The sequence below is a fragment of the Trachurus trachurus genome, assembly GCF_905171665.1.
Source record: "Trachurus trachurus genome assembly, chromosome: 3".
In the NCBI taxonomy this organism is placed as follows: Eukaryota; Metazoa; Chordata; class Actinopteri; order Carangiformes; family Carangidae; genus Trachurus; species Trachurus trachurus.
In genome coordinates, this window is record NC_139893.1 from 36,082,249 (window position 1) to 36,095,416 (window position 13,168).

Consider the following 13,168-nt stretch of genomic DNA (forward strand, 5'->3'; position numbering starts at 1 on the left):
CTCCATATAGATATGAATGATATGAACGGCTAATTCAGAGAATTTCTTACGGGAACACTTAAGTTTGTTGATGGGGGGGATTACTGATTAATGAAAAACATACTTTTGAACGAAATAATCGATTTTCGTGAATAGATAACAGGAGAAGTTACACAATGTCCCTTTAAGTTTTGGTTTCTGTTTCTTTGTTGTTGTGTTGTTGTATCGTTATTCGGATGTTTAATTGTGCAGCAGGTATTCACAGGGCAGAGTGACCCCACGTTCTCTCTTTCTCTTGGCTCCTCAGTGCATCTTTAACTTTGTGTTCATGCAGCCAACATCTCATCGCACTTCATACATCACACCACTACCTCTTTCTTACCGTTTAATTCCAAAGTGGCAAACTGTGCAATGCAACTCTGGGCTCTTCCCACTCTTCCTAAACGTGACCTGCAACTTGCAGCAGTTTCACTCACTCAGTAGGTGTTTGTGAGAAAGGCTCCTGTGCCCCGCCGGCCCTGATCCACACTCTGCTTAATGTGCCACAGCGCCCCCCAGAGCTCCATTATCATGCCACCCCCCCCCCCCCCCCCCCCCCCTCTCATATTGGATTCTTGATGTTTCTGTTGCTGAACTTTGCAGGCTGACAGGTAATAAATATTTATATGAATGCATAATGCTATGAATATTGGAATATATAATATACATAACATTTGCTATGAGCAGTGGATCCCTTGAAATTTTTGGTACCAGAGTACAATCAGACTTTGACACTGCTGAACGCTTTGCTGTATCTCTTTTTGCTCAGACATCGTGGGTTTTTCAGCTTTTGTTTTGTCTGTGTAACGACTGACACACTGACACTCTGACACTGTGGCTTCACTGAGCCATTTTCATGTCACCGGCTAGTGTTTAGTGTCTTTTGCAAATGATTTTTTTCCCCCAGAAATCCTCATTAATCAAAAGATGTGGAATGTTGGCAGTGTAAGTGCAACACGAAGAAATGTTTTTGATGCATTTTTTTTTCTCTTTTTTAATACATATTTCTTGTTTTTCCAATTTTAACTGAGCCTGCGGCGTATTTGACAGTGCTCTGTTTTCAGCGAGTACAGTGGTGGAAGCAGTGGGATTGTGGCAGCAGAGGGAGCTTGTTAAAAGAACAACAGTGTCGGCTTTCATGACAGAATGAGTATGCAGACGACTGAAGGCATGCTGTGCAAAGATCTACAGGCATTGTGCGGCGCCTGCACCAAATGGACCTGCCTGCGCTGGAGTGGTGTAGTGGGAATAAAAGGCTGTCCACAAACACAGCAAGGGGCTTTTTTTTTACACTGTACAGTGTTATTTTCTCTGAAAGGTGTTTGACAGGATGACCACAGCCATTTGTGTTCCTGCTGCATTTCCCACAAGTCGAAAATGGGATCAGTGTATTGTATTTGATGACTGAAACTGAAATAAGACTTAAAACAAAAGACTGTGTACCCTCTCTTAAAGGTCCAGTGTGTAAAATGGGGGGGAAACCGTAATATCTAGCATTCAGATTCTAGCTTGCAGCATTCACTTGCTCGCACTCACCCCTCCCGTCGGCAAAGTGACAGTGGCCTCTAAACAAAAAACTTGTTTACCACGACTGGGACGACTACTACTATTTCTGGAGCATGGAGTGATGAGGTAAAGATCTCTAAACCATTTTACAATATGTCTGCTGTTTCCTACTACTTCTTTCCTTTTGTCTTCGTTGGTTTATATATGAATGCAAAACTTGTGAAACGCGTTCTCTGGCTGGCTGGATTTTCTGTGACGGTGCAAGATGGCGACACTCTCTAAAGCAAGACCCTTGCTATATGTGACCGATGTGGTCTGGCCTGCCCTGAGTGGGTTTCGAACCCGGGTCTGCCGCACCGCGGGCGATGATGCTAATCGTTTCGCCAAGAGGTCAATGACCACTTGGCAAGTGGGTTAGCACGTCTTTTATGGGTGAGTGAGTTTAACTTCTGTACCGCTAACCGCCACACCCCATCACTTCTCCTTACTGGTACCTTGTGATTGTGACTATACCCGCAGACCTCCGTTACATATAAAGAATAATTATAAGACTATGAAAACCCAAATAATTTTATTTTATTACGATTATACACTTGTACAAGTATATTCAGATTTTGCCAATAAACCTTGAAAAATATTACACATTGGACCTTTAAAACAAGCAAACAGTGTAAGAAATGGTAGAGAATCTCTGTGAGTCATGATTCACATGAGTGAGTTTTTATTGATTGAGGCGAAGGCAGATAATCACCATTAGAGATCAATTGAAATACACACTACGTTCATGCCTGACATGAACCAAGACCTTGATTCCAGTGCAGTCAGACTTGAATAGGGAAGCATTTGAACCTGAGGACGTTGATTTGACAGCCGCTCTCTTATGAGTTGATCCCACAGTGCTTTGCAGCATAACCTCCAAGTGCTTCCGGATCACAGGCATTCAATCTCCTTCGGTCCTGAATCTACCCTTACCATCAAATTTCATCAAATTTGAAGCCGACCAGCGTGAAAGGCAAATGATTACAATCTGCTCTCCTGATTGAACTCAATTGACCTTTCTGCCATAAAATGTCTCTTTAAAAAAGCACCAGTGAATGTCAGACTATTCCTTTTTCTTCCACGGGGAGGGCTGAGGGGTCCAGTCCACACTGCTTCATCTGCACAGCCATGTCGAACAGGTAGTCGTAGCATTCACACCTGAGGGGGAGGGGGAGCGCAATGTAAATAATTGATATCTGGTGCTCACAACATAAACATACTAATATACTCCAGTCATCAATAAGATCAAGCAGGTTAATAGCAGTGGGAGGTAAATGCTCACATGGTCTTGGCTTTTTCCCACGACTCGCCCCAGACATACACTCCATGTCTGCGGACGAGGACTGCACATGAATCTGGATATTCATCCATTGCCCGAGCCATCCGGTCTTTCAGGTCCCTCTCCTCTGGAGTATTTTCTATAATCGGCACAACCAGGGTGTCGTCATACCTGTGTATATACAGACAGGGTACAGAAAAAGAGCCATTACAACCCAGGCTTGAAAAAATCTGAGACATTAACATTAGTCATCATGAGGCAAAAGGCCTTTGAACGCCTGTTCCCAGAGCGCGACCTCACCGCCGCCTCCACGGGGCCTCTGATTGTGACACGGTGTCTGTGAATCAGGCTAAACCAGCTAGCTGCTTCTCTCTGTCGTACAGAACGCCTTGGAGTTTTAAGCCGCTGATTGAATAAATCAAGCAATTTGAAGTCATCACTTCTGACAAGGAATCAACCAGTGTATGTGTGTGGGCCTACGTTTCCTCTCTGTGATTGCACGCTCACTGTAGACCAGTATACCGGCGTACATAAAACCTTGAGGCAGGATTTGGGGTGATTTCTTCTTCCCCTCCTCCACCTCCTTTGATTCTGATAGACTAAACAATTCAGGCCTGAATAATGAAAACCGATCAATGGTCATTAATTGCTGCCCTAACCCTAATTAGGCTCATGTCTCGCCTCAGTCCCAGCTGGAAGCAGAGAGAAAAAATAAAATATCACTGCAACATTTCCTCATTTTATTCAGCTGCATTGACGAGCAACTAACTCACTGCCGAACCTTTAAAACTTTAAAGCGATATTCCCATCAGGCTGTTCTGTCGATTAGAAATCGTGAACCGAATCCTTTAAATGGAGAGTGAGGACATTTTTAACAAACAGTGCTTGGTTTTATGTACCAAATAAAAAATCTTTAAGGAAAACAAACTGATGATGATGACTGATGTCTTAGTGATGAAATTCATGGTTAGGACTCGCGTGTTTGTACCTGTCGCCTCTATCAGCTATTGAGTAACAAAGGCAAGACGGGGCACATTTATGTACACACAGATGGCAGCAAGGAGCTGCTCGTCTTTAATGAGACCTTTCTGTAAACACCCACACGGCGTGATGAACCTGTACTCCTTGTGGTTGACTGGATGTACTATCGTTATGCTTTTCTTAAGCTCAACCGAGGCCGTAAGCCAGACTTTGCCGATTCCCACAGCGTAGTTGGCAGCTGCGGGGACGGGGCTATGCTGGGGATTTCTACTGTCAGATTGATAGTGAGTGAACTTGTTCCTTGGCAGGGGCGCCACCACACATTCGTTCTGGACAAGCGGTGTGAGCGAAAAACAAACGGCCGGCCGCAGTTCATCAATTCACTGTCTGTGCAAATTCACGCCGTGGTTTCGCATCATCCTTGTCATCCTCTGCCGCTGCACTAAACATTTCTATTATGAGAGCCGAGGTGTCTCCATCAGCCGAGACTTTGCAAAGCTCCTCTTGACTGAGAGATGAAAATGCGAGGAACCTCTTTGGACCTCACTAATCCTCGCTGCCTGATTACATACCGATAGTTGGAGCCTGAGGTGCCCTTACGAATCCCCTTGATCATCTCCTGGTGTGTTATCCTGAACTCCTTGCCAGGATACAGCAGCGTTGCCATGACAGCAGCCTTGGAGTGGGTGTGTATCACTGCCTGCGCCCCTGCATTTTTAGCAAAGGAAGAGCAGATTTTGATTTGAGTGTTATCTACTGGTATTGTCTTTCTCAAATAGTAATTGTAACAAGGCGGGAAAAAGCTTGTTGACCTTTACTGACAACGCCTTTGTCAAACAGCTGATATTATCATACGAGTGTAATCTTGTCTGTTTCTTTATTTGAAGAAAAAAAGAAAAGAACAGAAGAGTTATATTTTCTGGAAATTAAACCTACAATTTATTTGAGTAAAATTATTCAAAAGAAAACATTACAAGACATTATTTATTCAATAAATAAATAAATCAAATTGTGTTTGTTATACACAAGGAGGAAGTCCAGAGGGACGACGTCTACAGTCTCCCATTGACTTAACTATTTTGTTTCTGTGGATATTTATTACATCATTTCTAACGACAAAATGATGTTCCCACGGCGACTCAGAGCAACTTAAGAGAGCACATGCAAATGCAAACACTACACTACTCTGTGAATACACACAACACAACACAAGCAAACAGACACACACACACACACAGGACCAGATAGACAATTACCCTGTAAATACAGACAACACAATTAAATAGACAAATGTGCTGCAAGTAGCGCAGACAACAGCTCAAGTGTTTCCAGGGGACTTGGAAAAATGATGAACTCGGCTCGGACACGCTCGCTCTTCGGTGCTTTGTGGGTTATTGAAGCCGACTACTCATCAACGCTGACTAATGACCGGGCGAGAACTTCAATACAGCAGTCTGTTCCTGGTCTGACTTCAGACAATTGTTAGCAGGCCTCCGGGCGTTGTGCAAACGATGATGCGTACGGACTAGAGCGACTCACCTCTCATAGTGTACGCATTCATGAACAGAGGTGTGCACTGGCTCTTCTTTAATCTCTTCCAGGCTGGCGGACAGCTGATGTCCCTTTCCTCCACGTCGCACACGAACATGTCATCCGGCTGAGTAACACAAACATTCCAAAATGTTATAAAAACACACTAATCCTTAAACTTCCGTTAAATCAAAACACTTAGTCAAACATGAGTCATCATGAAAGAAAAGTTTCACACTGTGATAAGAGCACGCTCACCTGGATTCTCTCCTTCTGCACCCCTGATGGTGCGATGTAGATCTGCTCTCTATGAGATGCAAAACATGCAACATGGTAAATATTAATATCAAGGACAATCAAGTTGTCTTTGAAGGACTCTTGACACAATGGAGCATTGTAGACTTCCACAGCAAACACATAACTGAACTCAAACATCGGGCTCTGTTCCATTTACTTGAAAAACACACTGAGCTACAAACACACCATGTGAAGGATGTTTCAGTGAGTCGTGTGTCAACATAAAGTTTTATATTTTAAGGCCTTTGCTTAAAAGACCTCTTGTGGGAAAAAAGAAGGTCTGAAATGTACAGAATGGCAGCGTTCAACAGAAACAAACAATGATTGTTACTTAACTATGAACTGAGAGGCTTAACATTTCCCCATTGGATGCAGAGGATAAAGCCATTGTACTCTTCTTTATCTAGCAACAAACATACCAGATAAAGGAGTAGCCTATTGATTTTGAGTGCAAGGTTTGGCGAAGCTGCCTCGGGCTCTGACTCATTTCTGAGTCAAAGCAAAGCAACTGTGAAAAAAGGGCTTCGAAACTTAAAATTCAGACCTGCACTTACAGAAAAATAAAAATACACTTATTTGAATTTTTGTATAAAACATCTGACAGCGCTGCCGTCTGTTCACTTTGCTTCCATGCGTTGCATACTTTTCATCCACTTTATTTCATCTAGACTGAGTAAATGAGTGTTGGAGGCTTTGTTTTAATAAAAGCAGCTTTTGGATTCCTGAGCTCAAGCGCCGATTCATCATTAGTCTACAAGCAGCTACAAGATGGATATATCTGATAGTTCTCCTTCACTGCAATATGTAGATGATGTTGAGGCCATAGAGTTCAAATTGTTCTTTTTTTTTTTTTTTTTAAATCATCACTATCAAACAGCGATGTAAAGGAGCGATACTCTGCACAGTTGAAGTACTGCTGCTGAGCTGATAACGGCTTATTTTCCATCTGAATCTGAAGGTGTAATCATTTAACAAGACCAAAGACAATCTAAGAGATACGATGTCTGCCTCCCTCTCTCTGAATGAAACGCCGGCATACTCGCAAGCAGCAGTCAGTAAATCTTATTTTTGGTTTCATCTGAGGTTTCATCAAGTTCCCCTGTTGGCTTAAATAAATGTCTGCCATTCCCCATTTCAAGCAAGGATTTGCTAATGGGTGGTGCTTTCTCTGTAGCTGCCATCCAGAACAACACAGTTCAAAGATGTTTGTAATAACCTGTCAAACTCTTCATTTAGAATTCCGTTTCATTACGGCAAAACTGTGGCCTTCTGTCTGCAGCCCAGATTTACACACACTGTCAAAACCTCACATCAGGTTCGCTAAACACTCGTCAGCAAAAAAAAACACACAACTGCATTCCGCAGCATTTTACCATCAAAGATATGCTAATAATAGACAAGTTAAATGAAGGTGCGTCCGTTTGTTATTTGGCTGGAATGAAAACTCCTTCAAGATAGAATCGACTATCACAGTAAAGTTTTATTTTTTAATCCATGTACTCACCCTTGTTTCAGGCTGATCCCTCCGCCCGTCCCTGTCACCCATCCCAGCTGGTAGAACAGGCGACATAACTCAGGGATGAGCACTCGGGGATGCTCCTTCTCCTGTAAAACACACAAAACCGTTCAACAAATAACCATAACTCTGGTTTCATACTGATTTTTAGTTTTTGATCATTGCATATTCTGCACTGCCAGGTTTGAATGTTTTCTGATACATTTTTATGAGTGTAATCTATGAAAAGATCAAAAACAACCTTTAATCCACCCTGGAAACAAATACTGCCAGTACAGCCAACGCTAGGTTATTACTCTAAACCACAGAGCTCCAGAAACCATTAGAAACACATCAGTGAGCCACGTTGTTGCACATGGTGACATGTTTCTTAATAACCATGAATACACAAACTGTTTGTTTATTTAGACTCCAATCTCCACCACCGTACCATACCGCCTTGAAATATTCACTAGAGCATCAAATTTATACAAATCCAAAGCTGAGAATAGCCCCCAACAACAACACTAGTTATTCCAGTTTGATAAAGTTTAAGAAGAAACTACAATGCAAAGTGCCTTTAGGAAATGACTGTACCATCAATAAAACTCAACTATATGTTTTTTTTCCAGTCTTCAGTAGGAATAACTGGACTTTAGGCTGTGTGCCTGAGGCAAGGTCAGAGCTGTGTTGAGTAATGAGGAATGACCAAGGCTATGACACATAGTTGGTTCCACTCTTTCCATGGTTTTTGTCGACAAAAAGAAAATATGGAATAACACCAGTCCTGTACTATGAATGCTTGAATGCGCTGAACTTCTAATCTTTCTCCAGTTACTGAAAACATCATATTACTATCACTGCCACTGAAGAAATGAGTTGACAGCATCTTTAAAAACTCCACAAAACAGACTTTTTTTGTAGACTGTCGCTTTGTCAGATTCAGGTGAACTTCTATCATGCAATCACTTTGTATGCGTGTCAGGTTTTTCCTGCCGTGTTGTGCTTGCCTGTTTCTCTGTGACCTCTTGACCTTCATCTTGGAAGCCGTTGCTGGTGCCACACAACGCTGACATCTTCCTGTGAGAAAACCATTCATTATATTTAATAACAATCCACCATGCCAAGCGTAGATATCTGGGAAACGTTTGCAGTGAAAATAACTCGGGTGTCACATGAGACGGGCTTAGCGCTCTTAAGTAACAATGAAACGGCATTCTGTTGAGTGTCTTTCTTACTTCCTCATTTTGATTTATTCCCGCCTGGAATCAGACGCTGATGAAATACCACAGGGAAGAATAAGTCAGAACTGATATCTCCAGTTCTCACTAATTTTCTTTTCTTCCTTCTCCTCCCACACTTTGGTTAGCACGAAGCCAAGTTTCCGTTGAGGGAAATTTTTCTATTGTTATCAAAATGAAAAAAGGTGTACACGCTATTATTCCACTATTAAATGGAAATGTTTTTCATTTTGTTGCAATTAGTGTGTCTGTTCAAAACACCAAGGAAGTTTTTAAAAGCCTCAATATAAAAAAAAAAAACCGCCACCGGCATTGACTGTATATTGGTTTTTGTGTGGCTGTCTATCAGCAGTTTTAGGAGATGGGGTGTGCTGTTGGGCGCTGTACAAACACACAGTTAAAACTGGATCCTTCTTGCAGTGTTGACAGGTAAACACCCTTAGTTAGCTTTCATGAGCTTACAGTAAACACCAACTTGTTTGTTGGCAGGAGGATAGGCTAATGTTATGTAATGTTGAGATGCCTGCAAGCTGTGTAGCTAAAACTCCCTGAAGGGTTTAATGTAAATCCACAGGGGGGGGGTGGATTACTTAAATACAGAACGTTTCTACAACTGACAATCAAGTGCCACTCACTGTCATTTTTGTCCTGACAACAACTACTAAATATCAGGAGATTAAGGAAAGAAGAAACCTAATAGCATCCTGTTGTACCTGTGAGTTATTTATTAAACACTCATATATTCTGCTTTCATCTACAGTGGTAACAATATAACAGTAGTATACTTCCATCTATTTCATTTGACAATGAAAAACATTAAATTCTCAGAGGAAACAGTTTCATTTTGAAGACAAAAGCTAAGTAATACTCAATAACAAATACAATCAGTGCATTCATATAAAGGAGATGCAGGTCTCAGTGGCTATTGTGCTTCATTTGACCTCTTTCTTATTGACCAGCACTATTTTGTCATGTAACCAATTCCTGCTTCTCTATTCTTCCTACTTTTCTTTTTTAAACCCAACATTTTTCGCTTTTGAGTTGTTAACCGGCCCAAGCTTTTGAAATTTAAAGAACTTAAACTAACTGGCAATATGTCACCAACCATCATACGTGTCATTTTAAAGTGGCAAATCAAGAAAATAGCAGATGAAGTGGTTAAAATATTGTATAGCTGCATAAAAAATAAGAATACCAAGAACTGAATAATAAGGTAAAATGTGCCATATGAATATCTAAAATACATTTTTATCAACCACCTTCAAAGTGGTCACAGTTCTGGGTGTTTTACCACATTTTGTTTGACACAGCCAGAGGAGGATTCCTACTAATAAGCTCTGCTGTAGCTGCTTTAGGAATACTCTACAAGTCAGCACACATACCTTCAGTTAGCAATCACATGTCATTGAAAACTGAGTATGCAAATTTCTGATTTCAAAGAAAGATGAAAGTCTTTTCATTTCATTAAGTGGGTCTCTGTGCCAAGTTGTGCGGGTATCTGTCTGAGAGCTCCTCTGCTGCAGTCTTGGGGTTTGGGGTTAGAAATAAAAGCTCATATATAACAAACTTAAATGGTACAACTGGCACGGCTGATTAGATGCATGATACTGTATTAAACTCAAAAAAACAGAAAAGCTGACTGTAATTTTAATTATAGCTCTTCAAATCTCTTTCAAATGATACACTTTACATTAAAATAAACTAGGATAATGTACATTTAGGTCACTTTCATCATTTCTATTTCATGTCATTGTAACGAAAAGCTTCTTTTTGGCTTGTGCTTGTGTTTGTTAAGCTTGTTGTTTGTAATGTAATATTCTGGTGCAATACTCTGTCCTGAACTGTTTCCTGGAGTATTTCTGTTGGAGCCGCTCTGGAAAACACGCCACGTCAGCAGCACCCACCTGTATCATCTCTAGACACAGTTGGCTACATCCCGTCAAACAGAGTTTATCAGTGAAATCATCGGTTGAGGTTGGAATGAAACCATCCAGAACAAACTTGCATAACACATCACTGATTACATAAAGATACTGCCCTGATTCTAATAAACAGTCAAATGACTGGTTTTATCATTGTGATAGTCTATTTTATATCAAGCCATTAAGCCGTGGGAAATGATTGAAGCTACAAATTAAATCTTAAATCAAATGACTAATGCTTCAGAGTGAACCACAGCAGCAAGTCACAGATCAACCACAACAATAAAAAACAGCTTCCTGTTGAAATGTTATGGATGATCTGAGTTAAAGGCATATGCAACATGTGTCAAACCCAGGTATTCATAATAGGAGCACTTTTGCAACATTATAGTTATTCGAAATGTGTGAAACAAGACTTACTGGCAAGTTATTATTAAGAAGTATATTGTTTGACTTAAAGCAGAAGTAAGCGATATATTTGTGTTAATATAAGTCTTAAATAGTTATATCTTCCGACAGCAATCACTTGCATAGAGTGTTTGGACCGAAACACGGGTCTGTCAGCCACTCTGCTCTGCTCTGAGCCGAGGAGAAAACTTTTCTCGTATCCTACAGTTTTTATCCAATGAGGAGAGAGAACGGCATGCAGGGCTGTGTGTGCAGCCAAGGGACGCCGTGAATGTGGTGACGTAGGGACGAGGACTGTTATGGTGCGTTCAAGGCAGCCCGTAACTCGTGTTTTTCCGACCTGTGAAATCATACCAGTTCGATCTGGTACGAGTTCACGGGTCGGAAGTTACGAGTGGCCGTTATAGTGACTTTCACCGGTAAAACAGGTCGGAAAAACACGAGTAGGTTGCCTGGAACGCTACAAAATCGTAAGTTGTGACTTGAAGCTGTAGGCTAATTTACGGTTTCAAAAGCCTGCCTGGAACACAGCATTAGCCAAAACGACCGGATCGCTTACTTCTGCTTTAAGGAGATCATAGGAAGATATGTTTTAGTTAAGGGTTTCATTAATAATTAGGCTAGTTGTTTGTTTAGACTGTAACAAAATTGTCAATAAAAAATAAATGCCAATCACAACTCTGTATATTCAAAGGTAAATGTCATCAAATGTTAAAACATTAAGTTAACAATGATATGTGAAGAAATGCAGAAACTCTTCTTCTAGAGAGGGTGAAATCTGAAAATATTTGGCTGTCTTTTACCAAGACTGACAGTTTTTAACAAGGCCATAATAAATTATTACAAAATAGTTCTAGCAAGGAACTATTCAATTCATCAACTTAATTCCTATATTATATCATATATTGTATTTGGTTATTTACTGTATTTTATTTCATTTCATTTGTGCGCTCTATTTAGTTTTTCTTTTCATAAGACAATATTGTATTTATTTAATATTTATTACATAACATTTTTCATATTAGTCGAGTATGATAACATACATTCATGAATTCCATTAACTGACTAATTGTCAATCTAAATAGGCAGATTAGTTGACGAAACTGAAAGTGATCTGCAGCCATAAGTGGTAAAATGATACATTAAGCCTGTGTCGTTGACCGAGGCAGAACATATGGTTAAATGTTTTGTTTACTAACCAACTAAGTCACAAGACACACGTTTCACTTGAGTAAGATGCTTCCCGAAATAATATTCAAATTGAGTAGCCTTCAGTTCTTGATGTTTCTGTTATGTCCGCTTTGAAACATAAAGGTTTGAGCTGTTGCCTGATAAAAATATTATAAAAAACAGATGAAGCTCTGTGTCGCTAGCTAATGCTAACGTAGCCTCAGCTCTGGCTGCAGTTACACCAAGTTTGAGAAACAGATTTCTCTTGTTTGCAATGCAATGCACGCTCCGGTGCGACTAATGTAGTTTGGTATTTTCTACTAAGAGCAGTAAATTGTGAAAAAAAACACGACTTCTTACCTCACTTGCGTAGTAAAGTCAGACTGTGGTAGAAGTAAACGAAGTCACAACAGCAAACGCTACTGCTGCTAACTCGACGTCATCAAGACGCGACGCACAAACAGGATACCGACGTGTTGTGGAGAAGTTTGCTCCCCTTTCATTTAAAGACCCCTGGAGCAGCCCCAACCGCGGTGTGGGTGAGGTCAGGCTTTAATCATGCGCAGTAGAAAAAGGACCGGTTAGGCAGGGGTCAGGTTAAACACCTGAGAGGATGTCCGTTAGGTTAGATCTAAGATTATAGACTCAAGTTAAAGTGAAATGGCAATTGCATTTCTACGGGGATACAGATTTTGACGTAACACCTATGGGCTATTTGTGGTTTAGTCCATAGACTCCTACTCTCTGCTACTACTCAGGTAGCCTATAACAGTGGAATAGGAATGTATAACATAGCCTACTTATAATTTCTGGAAATTAGGAGGGGATCCACTCACAATAGATTGAGATGTAGGCTGGGAAATGATTATTAAATTAAATTAATTATCATCTTGGCCTCATCAGAAATCCTTTTTTATGTTCTTCTCCACTCAAACATTCACTTAACATGAAAAAAAAATGTAACATGTAGTCTAATATGAGGGTTTGTGTGCAAATCATTCACCTGAAAAGAAACTAGATGTAGGGTGAATTCAGGTAATGTGGGACAGTTTTTGGTAGATGCTCCAGTAGACTCATATAAAAACTATTAACTTGCTCCAATGATGTTTCATTGAATAATTTTAGGTCTTATTAACATTTTATGTTTGAATTAAATGGGAATATAATTTTCTTTTAGAAGCTACACAGCTTCAAACACAACATGACACCCTTTTTCGTTCGGACACCATGTTCAGGTAATGTGGGACAGTTTGTTTGGTAAAGTGGGACAGTCATTCTTAGA

At 40.5% G+C, this 13,168-nt stretch overlaps 1 protein-coding gene across 1 annotated transcript; it reads right to left on the reverse strand.

Moving 5' to 3' along the window:
• Positions 1-1,107: 1,107 nt before the first annotated feature.
• apip (APAF1 interacting protein) lies at positions 1,108-12,358 on the reverse strand. Its single transcript, XM_083994001.1, has 8 exons — positions 12,247-12,358; positions 8,156-8,225; positions 7,155-7,255; positions 5,612-5,660; positions 5,363-5,480; positions 4,396-4,531; positions 2,846-3,013; positions 1,108-2,721 (listed from the first exon to the last, which is right to left on the reverse strand). The coding sequence occupies exons 2-8, from the start codon at positions 8,219-8,221 to the stop codon at positions 2,622-2,624; spliced, it is 738 nt and encodes a 245-aa protein (XP_083850127.1). The 5' UTR covers positions 8,222-8,225; positions 12,247-12,358; the 3' UTR covers positions 1,108-2,621.
• Between the last annotated feature and the right edge of the window lie 810 nt (positions 12,359-13,168).

Excerpts from the sequence above, each read along its gene's own strand:
- apip (XM_083994001.1), bottom strand. The coding sequence starts at position 8,221 with ATGTCAGCGTTGTGTGGCACCAGCAACGGCTTCCAAGATGAAGGTCAA. Across the intron at positions 4,532-5,362 it reads GAATGCGTACACTATGAGAG|GGGCGCAGGCAGTGATACAC; the intron begins GTGAGTCGCTCT and ends CTAAAAATGCAG. Across the intron at positions 3,014-4,395 it reads ACCTCAGGCTCCAACTATCG|GTATGACGACACCCTGGTTG; the intron begins GTATGTAATCAG and ends GTATATACACAG.